General features: G+C 47.1%; 2 protein-coding genes across 12 annotated transcripts in view; both read right to left on the bottom strand.

Moving 5' to 3' along the window:
* Nucleotides 1–3,722, bottom strand: part of LOC115537372 (histone-lysine N-methyltransferase 2C) — a 47,279-nt gene extending 43,557 nt beyond the window's left edge. For all 11 annotated transcript variants that reach the window (XM_030349238.1, XM_030349240.1, XM_030349243.1 and 8 more), the window contains exon 1: nucleotides 7–3,722. In XM_030349238.1, coding sequence (XP_030205098.1) covers nucleotides 7–3,160 — 3,154 coding nt within the window. In that variant the 5' untranslated portion in view covers nucleotides 3,161–3,722. The remainder of the gene's footprint in view (nucleotides 1–6) is intronic.
* On the bottom strand, nucleotides 3,225–23,798 carry LOC115537640 (histone-lysine N-methyltransferase 2D). Its single transcript, XM_030349686.1, has 14 exons — nucleotides 23,337–23,798; nucleotides 16,039–16,257; nucleotides 12,212–12,285; nucleotides 10,676–11,969; nucleotides 9,089–9,268; nucleotides 8,852–8,883; nucleotides 8,336–8,437; nucleotides 7,883–7,992; nucleotides 7,588–7,738; nucleotides 7,261–7,432; nucleotides 5,988–6,102; nucleotides 5,502–5,665; nucleotides 3,770–5,378; nucleotides 3,225–3,245 (listed from the first exon to the last, which is right to left on the bottom strand). The coding sequence occupies exons 2-14, from the start codon at nucleotides 16,254–16,256 to the stop codon at nucleotides 3,225–3,227; spliced, it is 4,242 nt and encodes a 1,413-aa protein (XP_030205546.1). The 5' UTR covers nucleotide 16,257; nucleotides 23,337–23,798.
* Between the last annotated feature and the right edge of the window lie 351 nt (nucleotides 23,799–24,149).

Raw genomic sequence — 24,149 nt, 5'->3', positions numbered from 1 at the left:
ACTCACCAAGAGGTACTTGTATCTGAGAAACATCGTCTAGCTTCGGGCTGAGTTGGCTTGGAAGCAATCCTCCAGGCCCAGGGCTGACGTCAGACCAGACTGAGGCTTCAGCACCTGTCTGTGTGAAGGGTAAATGTGTGGGGCTCAACGTTGGGCTTGAGTGTTGCGAGTGAGTGATTTCAACCAGAAGGGGGATTTCCTGTTGGCCGTTGGGTTCGTCCACAGAGGTAATTCCGTCAACTTCTCCGTCTCTGCTAGTGCTAGGGCTAGGCACTGCAGCGGTGCAGTGAACAGGACTCGATGCCGTTGGCCTAGCTGGAGTCGAAATAGAATGCACAGGGCTTGTGTGTGTGGTACTAGCCAGGCACGGGCTAGCACATATTGAGCTAGACTGAGAGGGGCTCGAATTGGGGGAACTTCTATGGGCAGAGGTCGCATTGATGGTACTAGACTGAGGACAGCTAGTATGGCTCAGGCTTACACTGATGGGGCTAGATGGAGGAGAACTTTCATGGACAGGGCTAGCGTGGACAGAACTAGACTGAGGGAAACTACAATGGACAGGGCTAGCTTGGGTTGAGCCGGACTCAAGAGAACCACCGTGGACAGAACTGGCATTGATGCATCTAGACGGAGAGGTACTTTCATGGACAGGGCTACCATGGATGGAGGCAGTCTGAGGAGATGTGGCATGGACTGGGCTAGAACGAAGAGGACTAGCGTCGACCGGGCTAGTGGTGACGGGGGTTGACGGAGTGGAACCAGCATGGACAGGGCGATCATGGAGCGGTGAAACCGGTGGTGACCTAGCACCGACAGGGCCAGTGTGGCATGTAGCCGCCTGAGCGAAGCCGTCATAGGAACAGGGCAGGACAGGGCCAGCAGGACTTCCAGGAGGGGTACTTGTGGTCGCAATTAGGTCCTGGGCCTCTGTAACCAAGGTTTGCTGTGTTTGTGGAGGACTTATTGGCCTTGAGCTAACAGTAGAGTTGTCGTGGTGCAAGGGGCTGGGCGGTGTCGAGCCTCTGTGGCTGAAACAGTCTGTACTTTCAACAGATTGGGGGTGTACCTGAAGAGGACTGGCTGGAGCAGAGTGCATAGGGCTCCTGCAGGATCCCCCTGTGGGCAGAGGACTGGGAGCAGGGCTTTCGCGAGGATAACTGGCGTGTGTTGGACTTTGCGAGAGGCTAGCACAGGGTTCCTCGCTGCGGACGGGACTTTGTCTGCTGCTGGTGCAGGGATCAGAGGTGTACGGTGGAGCAAGCTTAGGGCTAGCACAGGGTTCACTGGTCTCAAAGGGGCTACGTGCTGGGCTAGCACAGGTTTCATTGGTGTGCACTGGACTGTGCGCAGGGCTAGCATTTGGAAGACTGCAATGTGTTGAGTCCGCCTGCTGGGGACTATGTGCATGGCACAGGCTAGAATGCGGCGGACTGGAGTGATCATGGGGGGGACTAGAGTGGGCAGAATGGCTGGACCCAGCCACACTTGGGGTGATGATTGCACAACTGGTGATTACTGGGCTTACTTGTGTTTGGCAAGAAATGGATATGGAAACAGGACTTGTATCACTTGCGGGATTATGGACAAGGTTGGTATCTGTGGACATTGGACTGAAGCCAGTTGGTGCAGCCATGGGACTACCTTCTCCCTGATTGGCATGTGTGGAACTGCAGTTGGCTTGTGAATGTGTGAGGCTATCAACAGAAACACTCTCACTTGTACTGACAAGAGTTGGACTTGAGCTAGTCTGATGGTGTGAAGGACTAGCCTCTGAGAAACTCAAGTGTGTGGTTCCAGCATCAGCGTCGTTGGTGATTGGGCTAGCACAACATGAATTTGAATGGACAGGGCTGGCCTGAGGGGAACTACAATGGATAAGGCTATCTTGTATTGAATCAGAAGGACAGTGGGTGGCTACAGGTATATCAAACTGCTCATCCTGAGTGTCGGTTGAGGGGGAGGGACTTTTTGACAGTGGTGAGGCACTAGCTTGATGCGTTGGGCTCATATGGACAGTGGTGGCAGCAGGAGAGTCTTGGGCAGAACTAATGCTAGCAGTAGAGTGTGCAGCGGGCATTTCGCTAGCATGGCTGGGAGCAGCAGGGGCAGAGACATGAGTGGGGCTGACATGAGAACCTTCTGTTGCTGGGCTAGCTGGTGCCAGGATATTCATTATTTCTATAGATTCAGTAGAGCCAGCTTGGCTGTCCAGATCTTTTGAGGTTGTACCCTGGTCAATGTCTTCAGAAGTGGGCAATGCAGGGTTAGGAAGTAAACTAGAGTCTTCAAGGCTAACAGGGCTCGGCGTGGGAGAGCTAACTGGGGAGGAGGCGGTAGGCAGGTCGAGAGCAGGGTTAAGATTGGCAAGATTACTTTCCAGTGTTTGGTTTTCATGGCTAGGACTAGTCGTTAAAGAGCCTGGAGCCAGCGTGTTCAGTTCTGCAGAGCGCTTTTCTTTTGCACTTCGAGGTGTAGCACTAAGCTGTGCAGGGCTAGCAGGCTGTGACCAACTACATTGTGTGGGTCTAAGAGGTGAGTGGGAGGGGCTACACGGAGCTGAAAGAGCCGTTCGGACCGCTTGGGTTCTTAACGAGAGAGTCGGACTACAGTAGGTGGGTGAAACGCTTCCCCTGTCCAGTGCAGAAATGTCCTGTTCAGCCTGATCCAACATTGGGCTAGGGGCAGCATTCTGAGTGGGAATACTTGATTCAGGGCTCCGCTGGTCCAGTGTAAGATCTTCTGTGGGCCGGTGCTCTGGTGATGAAGGGATTGGTGAAGACGGAGCAGACACCACTAGACTACATTGTGCACCAAGGTCAGATTGTGTGATATTCAGATTAGAGGGGCTACTGAGGATAGAACTTTCCTTTGAAAGTGTGTGTGACGTGGGGCTGTGCTCCCCGTCTACAGCACTGAGCTCAACGGCCATGGAGCAAGGCCTGGGCTGTGTAGGGCTGTGTGGAGTCCCACCGTGTTGCATGGCAGTAACGGCCATGGCCTCCGTCTCTTCAGACACAAGCTGGACCTCTGTGACAGTAAGACTTGAGGGGGGATTCAAAGGGCTGTCCTTCCCAGCACTCTGTTGGGTCTGACTGGAGATGGTGTAGTCAGTGCTGGGTGAGGGAGGATTGCAACGGGTCAGTGAAACCCTCATCATAGGCTCTGGAAATCTGTGCTGGGAAGGACTGTGAGTAGAGCCGGCAGCTGAAGCCTCTCTTGAATTACATGCAGCAGGAAGCGGGCTGCAGGGTGGAGAATGTGAAGGTGAGGTTGAGACCTTAATAGGAGAGAGTGGACACGCTTGCGAAGACGAAAAATTGAGTGGAGGACAGATGAGTTTCTCCTCTGTGGTGGTGGGTGAAGCACATGACGTTGAAAGTGGAACTGGGAACCGTTCAGGGGAAGGTGGAGCATGTAGAGGAGAAGGTGGAGCCTGTTCAGGAGGAGGAGCTTGTTCAGGAGTAGGATCCCGTTGCGGTGAGGATGAAGCCCATTCAGAGGATGTATGGGCCTTTTGAGCCTGTACTGGGTTAGTGGATGCCTGTATAAGAGATGGTTGAGCCGGTGAAGGCGGGGATTCTAGAGGAGAGGGAGGGGCCTGTACAGGAGAAAGCGAGGCTTGTACAGGAGAAGGCGGGGCTTGTACAGGAGAAGGCGGGGCTTGTACAGGAGAAGGCGGGGCTTGTACAGGAGAAGGCGGGGCTTGTACAGGAGAAGGCGGGGCTTGTACAGGAGAAGGCGGGGCTTGTACAGGAGAAGGCGGGGCTTGTACAGGAGAAGGCGGGGCTTGTACAGGAGAAGGCGGGGCTTGTACAGGAGAAGGCGGGGCTTGTACAGGAGAAGGCGGGGCTTGTACAGGAGAAGGCGGGGCTTGAACAGGAGAGGATAGGGCTTGTACAGGAGAAGGGGAGTCTCTTAGGGCTTGTACGGGAGAGGATGGGGCTTGTACAGGAGAGTACATGGTTTCTACAGGAGGACATGGGGCTTGTTCAGGAGAGGGAAGGGCTTGAAGAGGAGAAGGACCCTGTATAGGAGAGGGAGGAGCAAGTGGCATTGAGACCTGGGGCAGTGGCAGCAGGAGCAGGGTTTGAACAGGAGAGGGTGGGGCTTGTACAGGAGAGGTGGGGGCTCGGACAGGAGGTGGGGCTTGTACAGGAGAAGGTGGGGCTTGTACAGGAGAGGAGGGGACGTGTACAGGAGACAGTGGGGCTTCAATAGCTTGTACAGGAGACTCTGGGGCCTCTAGAGCTTGTACCGGAGGCTCCAGGTCTTCTAGAGCTTGTACAGGAGACTCTGGGGCCTCTAGAGCTTGTACAGGAGACTCTGGGGCCTCTAGAGCTTGTACCGGAGGCTCCAGGTCTTCTAGAGCTTGTACAGGAGACTCCGGGGCCTCTAGAGCTTGTACAGGAGACTCCGGGGCCTCTAGAGCTTGTACAGGAGACTGCTGGTCTTCTAGAGCTTGTTCAAGAGACTGCTGTTCTTCTAGAGCTTGTTCAAGAGACTCCTGGGCTTCTAGAGCTCGTACAGGAGACTCCAAGGCCTCTAGAGCTTGTACAGGAGACTTCGGGGCTTCCAGGACTTGAGCCGGAGACAGTTGGGCTTGTACAAGTAAAGTTGGGGATTGCACAGGTGAAGGCGGGGCATGTACAGGTGAAGGCGGGGCTTGCACAGGTGAAGGCGGGGTTTGCACAGGTGATGGCGGGGCTTGCACAGGAGATGGCGGGGCTTGCACAGGAGATGGCGGGGCTTGCACAGGAGATGGCGGGGCTTGCACAGGAGATGGCGGGGCTTGCACAGGAGATGGCGGGGCTTGCACAGGAGATGGCGGGGCTTGCACAGGAGAAGGCGGGGCTTGAACAGGAGAGGGCGGGGCTTGAACAGGAGAGGGCGGGGCTTGAACAGGAGAGGGCGGGGCTTGAACAGGAGAGAGCGGGGCTCGAACAGGAGAGAGCGGGGCTCGAACCGGAGAGGGCGGGGCTTCTAAAGGACAAAACGAGAGTTGTACAGGAGAAGGCGGGAATTGTACGGGAGAAGGCGGGGCTTGAACTGGTGACAGAGGCATTTGTTTTGAAGGGGATGAAGCCTGTGGCAGTGAAAGTGAATGCTGTGGCAGCATGAGTAGGGCCTGTATAGAAGAGGGCAGAGCCTCAGTGGGGGAAGGTGGAGGCTGTGAAGACGAGGGTGGGGCATGTGGAGACGATGGCATGTCCTCAGTATAGCTGACAGGCGGAGTCTCTGAGAGGGACAGAGTCTGTGCGGGGCTTTGCATTCCGAAAGCATTTGAGGTAGAGTCCTCCAGAGCCTTGCAGAAGGAGCAAGTGTAGCTGTCGGGATCCAATGTGGCGACCTGTCCAGCGCACTGCACATGGACAGACCTAGAGATCACACACAAATACAGGTCAAATATACATATGCAACGAGTTTCGAACTAGATGCAACAGGTGAAGCTATTTTGTGTGTTTGTATGCAAGCATTGCTGTGTGTTGTGAGTACTGTACCTATAGCAGGTGCAACAGGTGAGATGGTTTTGCATGGAAGAGGGATCTGAAGCCTGGTCGCAGAGTGGGCAGGGCAGGCCAGGGTCACACGACTCACACAGAGTAAGGTGATTGGCCCACTGACCTGAAGATCTCACTCCACACCGTTTGCACACACGACAGTTCTGTGGACAATGGGGAGGTCATATAAAAGGGCATGTAAGGAGAAGTGCATTACAAAGTTCAGGCCACGTGGATAGCAATGCCATCCTCCACACAGAACAGTATGCACAATATCTACATAGAACAGTAAGCGAGAGCATTTCACTTTAATATCTACTAAAACTTAGCCAGCCGCAGACACTGCAGCCTGATCTCCCAGGGAATCTAATCTGCCTGAAGCCTGTCAATAGCATTGACTTGTATATTCTCTTGGTACTACCTTGCAGAGGTGTGTACTTGAGCTGATGTGACGCTCTGTGCAAACTTGGTGTGTGTGGTTCTCACCTTACACCTCCAGCGGTTTCCAGGCGTTTCTTCCCAGGCAGGTGCAAGACAATGCATGTGATATGCTTTATCACACCACTCACAGACTAGCAGCGCATTTTCATCTCCTTGCAACCTAATACACACCAAACACACCCATCATGTTCAATCCTCCGAAATTAAGGTTAAAGAAACAAGATTTATTATTAATAGCTAGGGCTGTAACGATACACCAACTCACGATTCGGTTTGAATCACGATTTTTGACCCACGGTTAGATACATCCCAAGATTTTTTTAAATGTAAAAAGGCATTTTATTTAAGCAACACTTGTATAACAATTTACTTAATCTAACATTTAATAACAAATAATTAGGAACACTGAACAGAAAGAATACTATTAAAAGTATAGCTTAATTAATTAATTAATAAATAACCAAAGATTGCGGTTGGATGATGCTTGCAGGTAGGCAAAAACCCTCAACGAGTTTGGGGGTTTAGTCAAATATCCAAATATCCTATTAGCGCTTCTTCTTAGGCTATGTAGCTTAAATAATGACATAATCAGGCCGTATAGAATGCAACATGTTTAATAGCCTAACTTTCAAATAGATGGGAAAAAACAAGAACGTCTAACATGAACGTCGCAATAACGAGGCATAGTGTTACGAGTAGCGTATGCGTGTGCGTGAGAATGGCAGTGTGTGTGTGTGAGTGACGTTAGCAAGTGAGTGGACGAGCGAGGAGAGCGAGCGGTAGTGTGTGTGTCTAGTTAAGAAACGAACGAATCCGGCAGAATAAAGTACCCATCCTGTCAATAATCGGTGGCCGCTACATTCCGACCTATAAGCAGAACAACTGCCGGTCAAATCACACAGAACAATAGAGACAGGGATCACACAGGCTATTCTTTTCACGCTTGTCCCACTCTGGATAAATTTCGTTCATATCGCATATGAGGGCTTCGGCGGCTGTGGGGAAATGCAATCCTCCGTAGCCACGGAGAGCTGTCATCACAGAGAGGGCATCTCGTCGCAGACTTATGGCATCGATAAGAGGGGGCGGTGTCAGCAGACTATTATTTAGACAAATTCTTAGCAAATTTCAATCTGACAATTTGACCGGAGAGTTAGAAAAGGCTTATCGCGCTTCTGCCTTCTCACACCGCGAGACAGGTTTGTGGCTTTGAGTGTCACGATTTCGGTTTCGATACGCGTATCGTTACAGCCCTATTAATAGTATAGTGTGCGTGTGTTGGGGCAGGCTTGAGAGTGTGCGTGTGTGTGTATATTACCTGCAGGTCTGGCAGACCCTACATAGAGGACACTGCCATCCAGCCCTACAAAGAGGGGTTGGCGTTATGGGGGGGTCCTGGCAGCTACCATGGTAACGATTACCACAACAACAACACATCAACTGGTTGCCGACGTCCCCCGCATCCGAACACAACACACACTGTGACGAAACTAGAGGTCAAGACAGGGAGATGGAGGGAGAAAAAAATAAGAAACAATGTTAGAAGAGCAAATTTAAAGAAAGGTTTGCGGCTGGACAGTAATTGAAAGTGTGTTAGCGTGTGCGTAAGAGTGTGTGTGTCTGGGAGTGTGCGTGCGTGGTGTACCTGCAGGTGTATGCCGGGTACAAAACGTGCGTCTCTGCTCCCAGTCTTGGTGTGCCCCGGCTGCTGCAGCACATGGGTAGTGGTAGCTCCGCCCACAGCCCGTCTCCTGGCAACGTAGCGACGCCCCCAGGCGAAGACAGAACACGCACACCTGGACGGGACAGCGGACATGTTTAGTGACGCAGACTCCGGCTCGAGATCCGGTTGAACCAGAGCACCAGTGTATCAGTCGACTCAGTTACACTTTAATAAAGTCAACGTGAACTTGACGTGATGACCAAACAGTGACCCATACCTGTGTGCTTCCTGAGTCGATGGCTTTGTCGACGTAGAGCAATGATTGGCCCTCCCCTCGGCACACCCCTTCTGACCATGATGCACACTGCAGGTGGGCACAGCACTGGCCTAGACCGCACATGGGGAACACCAAAACAGAAACAGGTCGTGGTTAGGGAGCCTGTTCAGGCAGTTGTAAATGACTCCATCCATACCAGGATCCGGTCATCTACACGCCGAGCCAATCAGTTACTTTATTATAGCCAGGCCTTTTACATCACTAGCAAACATGCCTGACTAAACCCTTAACAAGGATATGTGTCTGCACTCACTGCTGAATTTTGAATTTCTGAAAAATAATCAATCGCTACAATACATATTTCTGACTTTTAAACGATTCCCTATGTTCTTTTGTAAGCTCCAATACAACATGGAAAGAAAATAATATGCATGCGTGCATATGCGTGTGTACCTGTGGGATCAAACAGTGATTGGACATTGATGTCGTGGGGCAGCCCGATTGCACCCAGTTGTTGTATGAACTCTGTGGATGTCCTCTGGTCCATCTCCTCATCTGAAAGACATGATATTGAACAATTTGAGACTACTATGAGATGCATTGTAATGGCAGGTCATGAACTCCAAAAGTCATTACCAAGCACTGCTTATCAGAAGCGAAGACAAAAACGCTTACTTTAACAACTAGTACCAAATGATCTTAGTGGCTCACTTACTTTTTGGCCCATTTCTTTTAATTACGAGAAAAAAACCTCAACCTTAATCTTAACCACCACATCTATTTTGTAAGGACTAGACCACAAGTCCTGCTGGCTTCAAATAGGTCACGCTTGTTATGCAACAGCCAGCTTTACAAAAAATAATTGTTGATTCCAGTAGGGTAATGGGAATAAGTATTTTCAATTAAAACATCCTGTTTTGCCCCCACATTCTGGATTCAAAAGGCAGGTGCTTCTTGCATTCTACTCACCGTTGGAACCAGAACCATCCGGACTCCCGCACCTTCAGGGAGAGAGAGAGAGAGAGAGAGAGAGAGAGAGAAGCATTTGAGAAAGAGAGTGAGCGTGTTCGTCTATCATGCCAGTTCATAAGTAAATGGACATCACCCAAGTAAACTAGCAATGCTTGGAACCCGATTTACAAATGCTAGAATGCTCGAAGTGTTGATCCTTTTATTGTGAAAAGCAGAAAACACAAAGAGCCGTACGTGCGAGCCCCCTGGTCGACTTGGTAGCAGTCGTCATGGCAATCGTTATCGCGGTCCGGGGAGGCGCGGCGGTTGAGGATGTGGAGGGGAATATAGCCCGGCGTGGGTCCGAACACCACCAGGTGACCCTGACCCAGGGGAGGGTCGTCACCACGGTAACAGAAGGCACACTGCTTGACTCTGTCGGGGGGGAGGGGAGAGAATCAGAGGAAGTAGTGAGTCGAGAGCCCGGTAGCCTTCTGACACGCCAGATCGTACAACGTCAGTCAACCTTAAACGTCCGACTGCTCAGCATCGTAGTGTGCAACAACAGCTCAGAAAAGAGAAAAGTAGACACAAAGTGGGTCTCATTTATACTTGTTTGATTATTTTCAAACTCATTCAAATTTCTCTAACTGCCGCTGACTGGGGTCGTGCCGACTGTCTCCTGCCGCAAATGTGTCTAGAGGATTTGAGCTGCAATTTGGAGAGATGTGCAAATCAGATCGGTAGTTTTTTCTTTTTATCCCCAAAGTAAGTGTGCAAAGATTATGGAAATATTGAGGAAAATTAGGCTTAAAGGACTTCTCTTCTACTCCACAACTTAAAGTAGCAGGTAATAGGACCATGAAAGAATAAGGTAAAAATATATCAGCAAGCATGCAGAATATAGAGCCGTTATTAAATCAGCATTATTTCTGTCTCTTGGTTGCCTCAAACAGGGAACCGACCAGCCGATATTGCATGTAATATCGGCTGGTCGGTTCCCTGTTTGAGGCAACCAAGAGACAGAAATAATGCTGATTTAATAATTCCTTTGGCTTATAGGCCTAGCCTTCCAACACAAAGGTATGAATAGTAGGCTTACGAAGGTCACAATTCATCACTGCACTGCTCAAACGTGCCTAGGAGCCTTATACTGCATTTGTAAATGGGTTAATTACGGATGAAATCAGCACTCTTACTATTGTGGCAACTGACATTTTATTTACTATTGAATTATTCTTTACATGGAATCCAGAAGTACCCAAAGGTGAGTACTCGCTAGTCAGTCTGAATAATCTTTTATTCTGCATCCCTTAATCTCACGCATAGATTCCAATCAGATCGCACCTAATAGTTTCAAACTGAAGGCATAATTGCTGTACCGCATAGGAGCCCATGCACCGAGATTTGTATTGAATCATCCTTGAGGAGAGCTGCACATCCCTAGAAACTACCATTGAAGAACCGATCACCACCGCTAGGAGTGGTCATGGACATAACTATGTCATCGCCGCTGGTACACTGACAGCCAATGAGAGTAGAACATCCCGTCAGCTGTCATGGGATGACCTCAGGAGGCCAAATATGAACAATGAGCATCCATAAGCACAGAATAGGCAGTGATGGTCAAATCTCCACGCTCCGATAGTGGCACAATTAACTCATCCCACTGGGGTCCAACCAACCCAAAACATACTCACTCCATTCACTATTGTCTGCGTGAACATCTCATCATTGGCTCATCATCTAGTGGTTGCTGAACAAATACCTTGCATCAGAGCATCACGCAGACAGAAAGAAATCAAGCCCGGTATGGAAGATAAATAATTAGTAATATCTTACCGTTTTTTGGCATGCCCGAGGGAGGGGGCCGGCGAACCTCCAGAATCGTCTGACAGGGAACAGTGGAACAAGGGGGACAGAGAGTCCTCCTCCTGCCCAGGACTGTAGCTCAACCTGGGGCACGGGCTCTGGCAGGGGCTGGGAACAGGGCTGGGAACAGGGCTGGGAACAGGGCTGGGAACAGGGCTGGGAACAGGGCTGGGAACAGGGCTGGGAACAGGGCTGGGAACAGGGCTGGGAACAGGGCTGGGAACAGGGCTGGGAACAGGGCTGGGAACAGGGCTCTGAAGCGTTGGGCTATCCCTCTCCCCAGTGGTCTCCATAGGCAAAGGACTGTGCGGACAGTACTCCTCCTCCACAGAGCTGGGGCTGCCGGGACAAGTAAGCTCCACGGGGCTCAGGCTACAGGGGCATGGATCCAACACCGGGGCGGGGCTACGTGGAGACTGCTCCACCATGGGGCTGGGAGGGCACTCCACCTCCACCACAGGGCTACTGCCCTGCGGAAGACACTGCTCCTCTACCATGCTGCTACCGTCCTGTGGAAGACACTGTTCCTGCACCGGACTGAGGCTACAAAGAGAGGGATCCTCCACAGGGCTGGGAATAGGAGGACATGGATCCTGCACAGGGCTCTGAGGACATGTACCTTCCACAGGCGGAGGGCCAGCAGTACAGCTAGCCTCTAGAGGGAGAGGACTAGCCGAACAACTGCCTCCCACTGGGCTGGGACTTTGAGGGCTGGTACCTTCCTCCATTGGGCCAGGACTGGCATTAGGTGGGCCCTCCGTAGCGCTCGGCGTAGCATTACATGTGGCTTCCATGAGAGTGGGGGAAAGATGAGGAGAATCCTCCAACGGTGTGTGACTAGCGTCAGGGCTGGGTCGGTGGTGTTCCCCAGGTTCAGGCTCTGCTCTCAGGCTAGGACCAGGGCTACTGACTGGGGTGTTCACTGGGGAAGCGGGGACAGGATCGGCCGGTGGCCCTCCTCCATGATCAGAAGCTAGTCCAGGGTCCGGCTGACACTCCGTGCCGACAGGCGGAGGGATGGGGCTGGCTCTGTCTGCGTCCCCTGGGCCGGGGTCTGGGTTTGGGCTCTGCACTGCCAGGTCATCCTTGGAGGGGGAGTCCCGTTCAGTGTCCGATGGGGCAGGGGTGGGGTTCTGCTCTGGTTGTGGACTGAGCCTGTCCTCTGTGGGTACTGGTTCAGGATCGGGATCTGGTTCGGGATCGGGGGTGGATTTTTTTCTTGAAGCTGATCGTCGTCGGCCCACTGGCTTCAACTCTTTAACCTCTGTGGAGCGGAGAGCAAGCAGGAGTTAACAACAGCAAATCAAAGAACCCTGAGGGGGAGGGAAAGGGCGCTTAACATTGCATTTGAATAGATGGGACACATTTAAAAAATATCCACGAGAACTGAGGGATGCAGGGTAGAAACCGAAAGCAGCGTTGGTATAAAGCAAAGTTCAACAGCTGGTTTCCATAACAACCATATTTTATGAATGAGGCACACAGATGTGCCACGCAAGTACACACCTGTTTTCTGTGGCGTTTTCTTCGCTGTTGGACTCCGGGTGTCTTCATCCTGATTTCGACTTCGACTCCTCCGGCTGGAGAGAGAAACGCAGAAATGTGTTTATGTAGATAGTTTGCTGACTTTGTTTAACCTAATTTACAGGGTTGACAAAATCAGTTGCAATCGTGCGTGAGCTTAAATTAAACCCAAGATGAATGTGGTTCTTGGACATCGGAAGCTGAATCAGTATTGAGCCGGTCCAATTCAAAGATTCTGTTGTCCATCTTGCATATCGTTTGACGCTCTCGTTCAAAATTATATTTCTGGCCTGATCTTTCTGTCAGTCTCTCAAACCATTGTTCTTCCATACCGTAAGTTAATGCGAACACATGCATTCTCTTGCAAACATGGACGTACACACACTGTACTACTGCACTATGCAAGAACGAGGGCTTGTGTTTCTGTACATGCGTACTCCACATACATTTGCATGGCATTATGCATTGTTAATATGAAGGTGTGAGTGAAAACAATCTCTGTATGCATTTGTTCAACCAAGTCGAATGGGAAACACACTCATGATGACAGTCCAACAACTTCAGTGGTCCAGTTGACCCACTATTGGTTCCAAGAATTACTATTGGGCCCCAGCCATACACACACAAAAGAGACAAAAGAGACAAAGCAGTGCATGTCTATTATATGACTCCTTGAGATATGCTTAGGCAGAAATGAGTTCCCTATGTGTATGCATGAATGTGTGCGTCTTATGTTTATGATTGAGTTGTATGTAGCGACTGCATGTCTGTGTATGTATGAGTGTGTTATGTTTGTTGACAGGCCTGAGAGCTGTGCTGTGGAAAGTAGTTCCAGTTCTGGGGGAGGGGACGATGTTAAAACCCGGACAAGAGTAGCTGGCTGGACTGGAGCCACTACACACACACACACACACCTCCTTCTCTCCTTCTCGTGCACTCTCTCTCTTCTCCCATCCCCCTCCACTCCAACCCCGGACCACTCGACTGCTTACCCAGCATGCAACTTAACCACTTCCTTTCCAATAACAGCGTGCTACCACACAAACATCCCCTGGCCCTGTACGAATAAGGGCATGTATATTGGAGTCTGAAGACTTGAAACACACCGAAAAAATACAAAAAAAAAAATTTTAGAGAAATGTTATAAAAACCAAACACAATAGATAATGCAAGAGGCAATAGAGAGACCAGATTAGAGTGACATGGTTTGAGGCTATTGAGATGCCCTTCAATCAGACTCTAGAGCCTCATTTAACAAATGTATTGCTATTGAAATGATGCCCCTCGTTTTTCTACAAGCGTTGCCTACTGCTGACTGTGTACCAGCATGTGACGAAACACCCACACAAAGTGATTAAGCACTGCTTTATTGGGGATGTCGGCCTTAAGGGAAACAAAGAGCCTAGGTGGGTCACGACCTTTAACTTATGACCTTTAGAATGCTGGCCGAGTGGCCGAGATGAATGCCAGAACCAACCCCAGGGGTAGAACGTAAACTTGGTGGTGATGCCAATACATACAAAATGAGCACAGTAATTGTGCTGCAGAACTTGAAACTCAGTCGGTGGATTCAAAGGAAAACCAAACTGAACTGAATTACAGGGTTGTGGTTGTTCATTAGAACAGCCCACCGATCACAAAGGCAGGACTCTACATGAGGTCGTGGCCTCTGCTTCATGGACGCAGTCAGGTCCCTCTGTGTGCATGCCAAGGACAGAAACCACTCACCTCCTCATTGATACATTGTGTTTTGTTTGATGATGTTTCGTGATTAATGCAAGCAGCGCAGGTGTGAACACACATTGTGTGTGTGAATCAGAATCACATCCGTTAGTTTGTTAACTAAATAGATTTGTTGTGAACATAAGCCATGCAGCTTGGAATGTAGCATTTTTGCTTCCAAAATACCACAACCATAAGCATGGAATCCACATTTTACATGCGCATCAGCACAGACGTGCAAACATATGTGCTGCCATGAGTGGCACACTGCCATGAGTCAGCGAGTGCACTATGCTTTTGGTTCCATGAAACACACACGTGCTGATGTGTTTGCGTGGTAATGACATAGGTAATACATACATTTACTAGGCCAACCCAAATCAGTTTGAAGCTGTGCAAAGTCCTTATTGGTGCATTCACTCGAGACGCGTTAAAACCCCTTCACCTCCCTTCACCTGGACTGGAGTAAAATACTGAGTGCTGCCGTTATCAGCAGTGAATCAGATAGGCTGAGTCATCCCGCCGGCTCAATGCGAGGACACCGCGCCACCGCGTCCTTGCAGACCGCTCTCAGTCTGACTCTACAGCTGACTGAGCGCGAGAGGGATACCCATCGTCTTCATAAGAGTTACCATCGACGACAACAACAACAACCACAACAACACGAGAGCAGATAAGTCATCCTGTATAGCAGCTGCTGCTGCGAGGCTATGAAGTTCTAGGGTCTCCTTGGAACACAATACCTTCAGACTGAATGAAACACAGGTGGATAAATCCAGAAACGATATTAAATGAGCAACATAGAATGGGGGAGAAGAAATACGTTTATTTATCATCCAATCAAACCTATGATGTTACAATCTGGACACCAAACCGGAGAGGCCGGGGTTAACCTCCTGAAAAACAGCATCACTGCAGAGCTGGATCTATTAAACTTGGAATACTCAGACCCCAAAATAGCAAACAGAACTTTCTCCCAGCACAAGATCTTGTTTTACTTGGAATATAGCAACGATAGATCACGATGCAGAAGCAAGACTGAAAAGAGATGCACACTTTCTTTGAAGGGATGATAGATATCTGAACAACCTTTAGAATCGTAAAAGCAGTGGAAGTGTCCCAGGGAGTCTGCCAGATATAGTACGTCGGTGACGGCGCACAACGAGTAGAGTCTGTCTGCATGCAGCAGGACAGCTATTACTGACAATAATCAATTTATGGCAGTGATTCGATTGACGCATTTGCATGTGCTCCCGAAATGGGATAACAGAAGCCCTGTTTATAGAGGATATAGTGTGATTTCTTTCGAGGAAAGTCACTTCTGGATAAAAAGGTAATGGCCTTAAGGAGTTTAAGGCAGGTATGGGTCAGAATGAGTGGGGGGGGGGGGGGGGGGTTAGATCTGCTTAATTACAGCAATACCCATTGTGCACAACGATCAATTCCTTTGGGTCTTCCCCCAAGTGAATATAGCAATGCATCTATATTTGATGGAGGTTTTTATCGAATGAGTCTTTCAATAGCGAGTGCCCACTCTAGGCATGGAGATCGAACCCCTTACCCAGGCCGTGTTAATTCCATACTCCACCAGTTAACCTAGACAGGCCAACAAACAGAATGTTTTGTTTAAAATGTATACAATCTGCACCAATTTATTGGCAAGCTGTCTGTGTTTGTTAATTCTGGGCTATACATGTCGTCGTACATGTTGTCGTGCTATGGCTACACAACTAACACAAATGTGTTCTGACTGATTTGATGCTAGTTGTTGAGGATGTAATTGCTCTCTTAAAACGGAATCCCTCGCTCTATTCGACACAACAGTCCCCTGCAATTACAGAAAGTGCACTATGGTGGTCTTGACTACATTATTGTTTGCAAAAAATATACGCTTAATTTAGACCGGTGAAAACCAGTCCATCTAACGGTTTTACTCAAGCTAATTAAAAGAAGAAGCTCCATATAAATGAGAAAAAGTTGTCACATAAAAAGCTATTCAGCTGCAGGCGGGCGAAGTATTGGAGGGGAGGTGTACGGTCAGCTCAAGGCCGTACACTAAGAGGGTTCAGATGGGGGCTTCGACTTACTTTGTCCTTGATTGTGGCGGGGGAGTTGGGGGGGGTGGAGTCGGCGGCAGCGCGGAGCGGCCGGTACTCCCGTCTTTCCGAGGTCGCCCGCGCGGCCGCTTCTCAGGGGTAGGACTGCTGGCAGCCGCCTTGGCCAATCCGGCGCTGCGTCCGGCACGAGTGACAGGAGGAGGCGGGCCCCTGTCCCGAAGCTCCTGAGACTGAGCCCCTGATGGCATTCTGGGAAAAAGACACGGACACAATGAAACATCATACCTTTAATAGCTAGTTTGCAGTTGTGTCATGCAAAAGCAAAGCCAGGATAAACTAACAGATCATATTTATTCTAAATCACCCTAATAGTGCAAGCGTCAACTTTAAATCCATTGCTGAAGAGGTTACCTGAATTAAACGTAACATTTTGAGGCAAATTGAAGAACGCAGCAGCACGAGCTGCACTTAAATGTTGAAGCTCACTCGGTAAAAGCTGAGCCAAAAACAAAGAGCTAATCTAAAACTAATTTAGTATTTGGGTCAACATAATCCATGGTCCTCACTCCCTGCAGACTGAAACACATGTTGAGGAGAACCTTGGAAATTGGTAAAATTTGGCATCCCTCAGTGAAACTGGGCTCAACCAGACCAGCCAGACATCTATAACAAGGCAGACAGGCGAGTGGCTGAACTCACTGTGACCCAATGAACTACTGACACACGCGTCAGCCCCCGTGACAGCCGGCTATTTTGACCAATCACAACATGGAGAACGAATGAGTAACGGCAAGGGCTCTGTGACCCGCCGACATGGATTGGACTTAGGTTGCTTCAAGAAAACAAATGCAGGCGGACAGAATTCAGGGGTGACACAAGTCTGCATACAGAGACTGGGCAGTATATACAAGGCCGTAGCCGGTCAAACCATCTCAGCCAGCGACAAGACTACGAAGTGAGCATTACTCAGGATGGACCTCGGTGAGTGCAGACGTGAATGAGCTGACGTGTTAACAGATAACGAGAAGAGCTTTGGGCACTCACCTGGTGCTGAGACAATGTTCTTGACCAGTGCCACCGCCGCTACTATTGGTAAAGAATGTCAGATTATAGCTATGGTAACCTCTTGGGGGGTGAACTTTCTGTGTCACGGCAGAATGGGTACTACAAGATATTGTTTGGCCCACTTAGTGACCTGACCAGCATGCTGGCCAGCATGGAGCCACAATCCTATCAGCCTCATTTCTTGCCAGTAAGCCACAGTGTCGAGTGTGTAAGGCACCAATGCTGCTTATCGGGAAGACACTTCCACGGACCTCAGCAGGTCTTCCTATATCACTGCACACTAATATTAAAATAAAACATCAAAACCTTTCACTATTATTTTTCTCTCCAACTGTACTTCCACAAAAAGCATGCAAGTTAAGTTTCACACATTTGTTCGGGTATGTCTTAATGCATTAGTCCAACATCAAGAATAGAGAACCATTAAAGGGTGCGTCTTAGAACGTGTTTTACATGAAAACCAGTAGTTATTACAAACCAATCCGTGTGCAGACAGTTATCGCACATGAGTGAGGTTCCATCATAGCCATGACGGTTGATGTTTAACAGGGCGGCTTTTTTTCTCACCTCTGGTCTAATCAAGTAAACACGTTTTTTGCAGTGTTGAAAATGAAAGCCCTATAATTTATAAATCATACGCAGATAACAATGCATTGAAATGAGCAGCGCTAAGCACTGAACCAGTGGCCGTGGGTCAATAGAAGGCGCCGCCCCTCCGTGAAATATTCACTTGAATATATCTGCAAACTATGAAGTAACTATTATAATACGTAATAAAATCAACAAAAATACATAGCGTTTATCCTTGTTTAATTGTGTGATAGACCGTACTTGCCACTGCCAGCAACCATTTAAATGTGTCTGGACGTCAATGATTTCGGCTAGGCTAGGTGGTCATTCGAAATAAAGCCCTCCTCCAAGTCAGGGGCGCTGGCCACGTTGACGTCAATGTAGGCTTGCATTTGCTGTCTATGCAGAGACACATATATATACATATATACATATATATACATATATACACACATATATATACACATACATACATACATACATATATACATACATACATACATACATAGACATTGAGACTCACAAAAAAATGCGCTATTATGCGCTAGTTATCATGATTTGTCTCAATATCAGAATAACAACAATGGGTCAAATAACAATGACTGGTGGAATAGCACTAAAGTAGGTCTGTATGCAGTGTAAGCATTTCCAGGCCCTGCAAGTCAGGATGTAGGCTATGAATCTGAATGAGTAGCAGGTAATAGGTAGTGGCCATCCCCAAATTGCACCAGAATACAGGAAATCAAATCTACCTAATTCTATTTTTCCTGTGGGGGACCCCCAGTTCATTACTGCACCCCACAAACATTTTTATCAGCGGCCGCTGTCACATTAAAATTGTACCGGGGGCGAAAATTGTACCGGCCTACGTCATCGTTTGTTTACATCCTGACAACCTGACAACCTGCCCGGCAACAGACGACGCGATGCAGAAAACATGTTTCCAAACGACGAAATAACATAATACAGATAGCGGATCGCTATCTGTATTATGATAGATAGCGATAACACTTGTTTTTACTTTATATTTGTATTGTATTTAATTTTTTAATCGAAACAATAAAAAAATGTGCCCGCAAAACGGGCGATCGCGTCAAATGACGCGTCAAATCACGTAGGAAGGTTCTTGAACATTCTAGACTATGAAACCTGCTTAAAACACTCAGTTTACTAGCTAAATTCGATTAAACAATTCAATACAATACAAATATAAAGTAAAAACAAGTGTTATCTAGCGATCCGTTATCTGTATTATGCTTCAAGAACCCTCCTACGTCATTTGACGCGATCGCCCGTTTCGCGGGCAAAACATTTGTAATTTGACGCGATCGCCCGTTTCGCGGAAATTGTTTTTATTGTTTCGATTAAACTATTAAATACAATACAAATATAAAGTAAAAACAAGTGTTATCGCTATCTATCATAATACAGATAGCTAGAGATGCACCGATTGCAAAATTCTTGGCCGATACCGATTTCCGGTTTTTAAGGAGGTCTGACCTGCCAAAACCGGTTTTTCCGATACCGATTTTCTAAGAAATAATTATAATCATATAATATGTTGATAGGTTTTCAATGTAGTGAGTCCCCGGGACCCACAGGTGGCGAGTTGGGTGGGTCCCTGAGAAATTCAATGGGTCCCGACTCCCCAGTTTAAAAAATGTGTTTCTTTTTTATTATTATTCTATTTCTTAAATGAAATTAATAGTGTTAAACTCAATACATGAAATTGTCATCTGAAAAGCGCAGCCATTTGTATGTGGTGAGCCACTGCTTCAGAAAAGTTCGCTTTTTTTGGGAGGAACATGTAGAAGGTTGAGGCAATTCTTCTGCAGTGGGCTCATCAGGCTCAGTAGAGGGGGAGGCAGAAGTAGGTACAGGCAATGTTGAGGTACTCTCTCTAGGCTGATCAGAGTCAGGGAGGAGTGCAGAGGTAGTGGGGACAGAAAATGCAGCTGCAATAGTTTGCTGACCTGCAATAGGTTTCATCTTTTTCTTTGGTGGTATTTTTGCGTTCTCTCTTCTCTGCCTGTTTCTCGAGAAAAACGGGATCTCGTTGGAAGCGCGATGTATGCGCAGGCGCCGTTTGGGCATAACAATATGTAGGCTGCCGTTCAATGTAGTTTTCATCACCACCACCGGATTATGTTTCATTTATTTCATTACAGCACGTCCCCTAAACGTTACAACATAATCGACACGAATGAGCACAGCATCGAGCAGTGGAAACGTGGGTTTATTTACTATGAAGTTTGTATTTTTAATTGTTGAAATGAAATCAGCGGTGACGAGCTAGTTGTTTTGGTAGCGGCTAAATTAGCATGTCGCGATACTTTGAACAGGGGATCACGTCTGCGCCGAGTAGATGCGCAGAGGGTTGAAACAGTGCTTGTCTGGTCTGCTCACAAGAAGGTTTCTTTGGCCAGTTACTGTGATTAAACACGAGTTGTTTAATGTTCACAATGTATCGTTTTTCATGGGGAAAATTAGATGCGTCCCCGGGACGCATGGATAGTGAGTTTAGTGCGTCCTTTCAGATTTGAATGCGTCAGGGACGCAGGACGCGTACCTAGCAACATGATCCCCCACGGCTTATTTTTGACTTGCAAGCATTACAAACAGCGTGTTTTGGGTCGTCCTGGCACACAGTGAAATAAGTCCAAATCAGCGACATGTTTTTCTTCCCGCGCTCTGGGCGCCTTGAGCTGCTACGCACCGCGCATGCGGGTGAGTTTGATCGGCCGAAAACCGGAAATTACGACAGTGACCGGCAGGTCACCGATTGTGGCCGATTGGATACAAAACCGGCTTTTTTAATCGGCGGCCGGTTGATCGGTGCATCTCTACAGATAGCGATCCGCTATCTGTATTATGTTATTTCGTCGTTTGGAAACATGTTTTCTGCATCGCGTCGTCTGTTGCCGGGCAGGTTGTCAGGATGTAAACAAACGATGACGTAGGCCGGTACAATTTTCGCCCCCGGTACAATTTTAACGTGACACCGCCACTGCACTGAACTGCAACAATTGAATATAAATTATATTCTCAATAAAATATTGTTATATAAACAGCATTTACACTGAAGATAATAATAAGCATCATGGAATGAAGAAGATTAGAGATTTTGAGAGTGTCATGTCATTGAAGGCCATTTTAATATGCTACACAATATATATACTGGCGTCATTTTTGTAGCTTTACTTTTATATAATTGGCCAAAAATGATATGTTTTTTAATATAGATAATTATCATGACAACAATAATTATAACAATGCTCAATTCTCCTTATGACAGAATCCTAAAGAAAAATGATGTTGTTTAATGGATTATAATATACAATTATTTATTATCAGAAGTAAAATAAAAATGAGAACTGCTTCGATTCCCCATCACACCAAATGCCTGGTTTCAAACATCTCAACAATGAATAAGTTAACAACTGCTAGAGAGTAGGGCTGAGGGGATGTTGAGGAAAAAAAATAACAATAATCGCCCAGGTAGTGCCTACTTAGCTTCCATGACACTCATTAGTTTCTTGAAGCCCTGTTTTTCAACCTTTCTTACAGGCATCATATATTTAGAAATACAGTACGGGATTGTGCTCTTTATTTCTTTATATCGCTTTGATTTCTTTTCGTATGGGGTAATGGCTGGAAAAGCAGACGCATGTGCCGGGTGTTGAACAGAAGTTTGACTAGCAGTAGGACTGGGCCGATGGCTAGTAGTTGGGGGAAGCTGACGCTAGCACGATAGCGCAAACTCCGGCTTTAGGAGTGCTCTGTGGGATGGTAGCTTTTGAGATGGTGGAAGAAGTTGGTGGCGTGGACTGGTCGCCTGCATATTTTGCACTTAATACTAGTCTTTGCATTATACTATGTCAGACTTCAGGTAAGCCCAACCATTTCGAAATAACTGCAGTGGCATGAATGACCTTTCCTAGAAACTCATTCTCTCATTCTATAGCTTCCTTCTGATAAACACATTGGCTGTCAAACATTTGTCTTTAAAATAACTCTTTAATGAACTACATAATTTCTTTAATTCCATCCAAGCAATAGTTTTTCAACCAAATACAAATTATGAATCTATCATTGAACCTCATTAATTGACACTTGATTACTAGATGCCATTGTAGACAATGACATCACATAGGAAGTACCTTGGTTGCAGATTGCAACCTACTAGCTAGACGGTAGACAGCTAGACGCCATTAAATCATATACACTACACCTTAAAAAATGTGCAGAGATATTGATTTACCTTTTCCACCTTTTCTCCATATTCAGACGCATAAGATCACATAATCATTATTTGAATACTAGACTATATATTGGTTCTAGTCTGTAGACACACACACATACATATTTATATTAGCTCTCTCTAGCAATGAATTAATAAATCCAGAACACCCAAATATGGCCTCTGCTGGCGTCGGGCCTTCCAGCAGCCACAACCCTGGTGTATCTTGGCACATCACTTTTATCAAATTAAATAGGCAACACTAAATGAGGTGATTCTCCAACATAAATAAGATACTTTCCAGAGGTGGTAGGCTATAACTAAACAATACAATAACATGATACTAAGTCATTTAAACACGGCACAATGACTCAAGAGACAACTTTACACATAATTAATCTAATAAAGCTTATCTGTGGAAATTGGCAGCATAACCAATTTCCCATGTCTGATCAAATGTGTTCTAATGGAGACAAGAGTGAAAGATCAGGGCAGTAAAACGGAATTTCCAACCGTCAAACAAACAACCCCGGACATACTCCACAGTAAGCATCAGTTACTCTGATATGCTATGGGAAACGTTCTCCCCAGTCTCAACAACCCCACTTGTTTTCTATACACAACGTCCAGTGAGGCCTTTAGACTAGACTATTGCTCCACACTGGCTCCCTCCGTGCAGCAAGGTGCCGAGTAAGCAGACAACCGGCCAATGGCATGGCGGTGAACTGGGTAGTGTTTCGGCCTAGATCATCCACCTCGATGACAACAACACATCATACGTCCTGAAAGCAATGTTGACTTCGACTTGATCCATCAGCCGTAATCGATCAAAAATTATCTGCAACTTATGATCTCCACTTATACTTGTTCCCCGTCGGATGGCTTTAAAACACTGAATGGGGTGACGATCGTAATACCCAAATGCATCTGCCTGCTTGATGCCTAAACGTGTTTCAGCTATGCATTGTAATCGTACCTTGATTCATGTCTAGAAGTATGGTTCGTCCATCTAAAAGATGCATGCTCACATCCGAAGGGATTGGGTTATAGTATGAATCTACTTACAGTGTGAATGCCCGTACTGGTGGTGGAAGTACATATTAAAACACCCATGAGTTAACACACACACGTTTCACAATCATCGTCAAACATAACTAAATCCACTACAATTCACTACACAATAGAAAGGTTTGGCAACACAACATTAGTAGCAGCTTCCTATATTGGGGGGTTCGTGTGGACCGCCCAGAATTTGACTGATCACTTTTCTGTTAGCATTAGCTAACAAGCTAGCTCTTAGCGCGCAATATAAAGGAGTGCATTCAGTCTAGATAGCTGGCTTTGGATTCATCCCAGATTAATTTGGAATTAATTACAATTTAATTTTACAGCCGATAGCCGCAAACAGAGCGATAAACATGCAGAAGTGTCGTGAGAAAAGAAAAACCCTTACGGAATTGATGCAATTCTCTTTTTCCTCTCCAGCTTTGCAGCCAACTTAAACCGATTTTAATTCCAGCAACGAACTTCTCCGAGTGATAGCATTTGTTTCATAGGGTTGACATAATATTTTCCGACGAAACATTCCCTTGAGGTTGAAATAAAAAGCGTGATTTTCACCTCTAAAACGCGAAAATTAAAGTTAAAGCGTACGCTCCATCATGGAGGCCATGTTTCGGATCGACCGAAGCACTGCCTGTCAACGATAGTAGAAGAAGTAGGTCCGATAAAACATTAGTTTGTGTGTGAGCGCCGAAACATGTGTCTAGTGTGAACGACAAGAATACATATGCCTGTAGTAAATTCGGACTGAATTACTAGTTTTAGCTTTTGAAATGAACTGTGTTAGTGGCAGAGTGAAAATGTGTTATGAAAAAGTGTGTCTGACCCTGCGGAGGGAGCCTTGGAAAGCCGTTCGGGTGAAGCACCCTCTCTGTCATCAGACGGAACACCGGAAAACACGGAGTGCTTCAGCATTCTGGAGGGGATCAAAAACGGACTTTGACATACATGTTTACAATTGGTTCATTTAGTTAAAAACACCCAGAATAACTGAGAGTCTTAATAAACCAATAATCGAAATAGTTTTTATGGGGAGCAGAATTTGGAATTCAAAAGGATTGCAATTGTGATCTGGATTGATGTTTCTGACATTACCCTGAGCAGCTAGTGATATACGATAGGCCTATTGCTATAACCTGTTTGAAAACGAATGGCATACTGCTGTCGTAACCGGGTAAAGACCTTACATCAGCTGCTCTTTATT

This window comes from Gadus morhua, chromosome 23 (assembly GCF_902167405.1).
Source record: "Gadus morhua chromosome 23, gadMor3.0, whole genome shotgun sequence".
Classification (NCBI taxonomy): domain Eukaryota; kingdom Metazoa; phylum Chordata; class Actinopteri; order Gadiformes; family Gadidae; genus Gadus; species Gadus morhua.
Note: the sequence above shows the minus strand (reverse complement) of the source record. Positions and strands in the feature narration are given on the sequence as shown.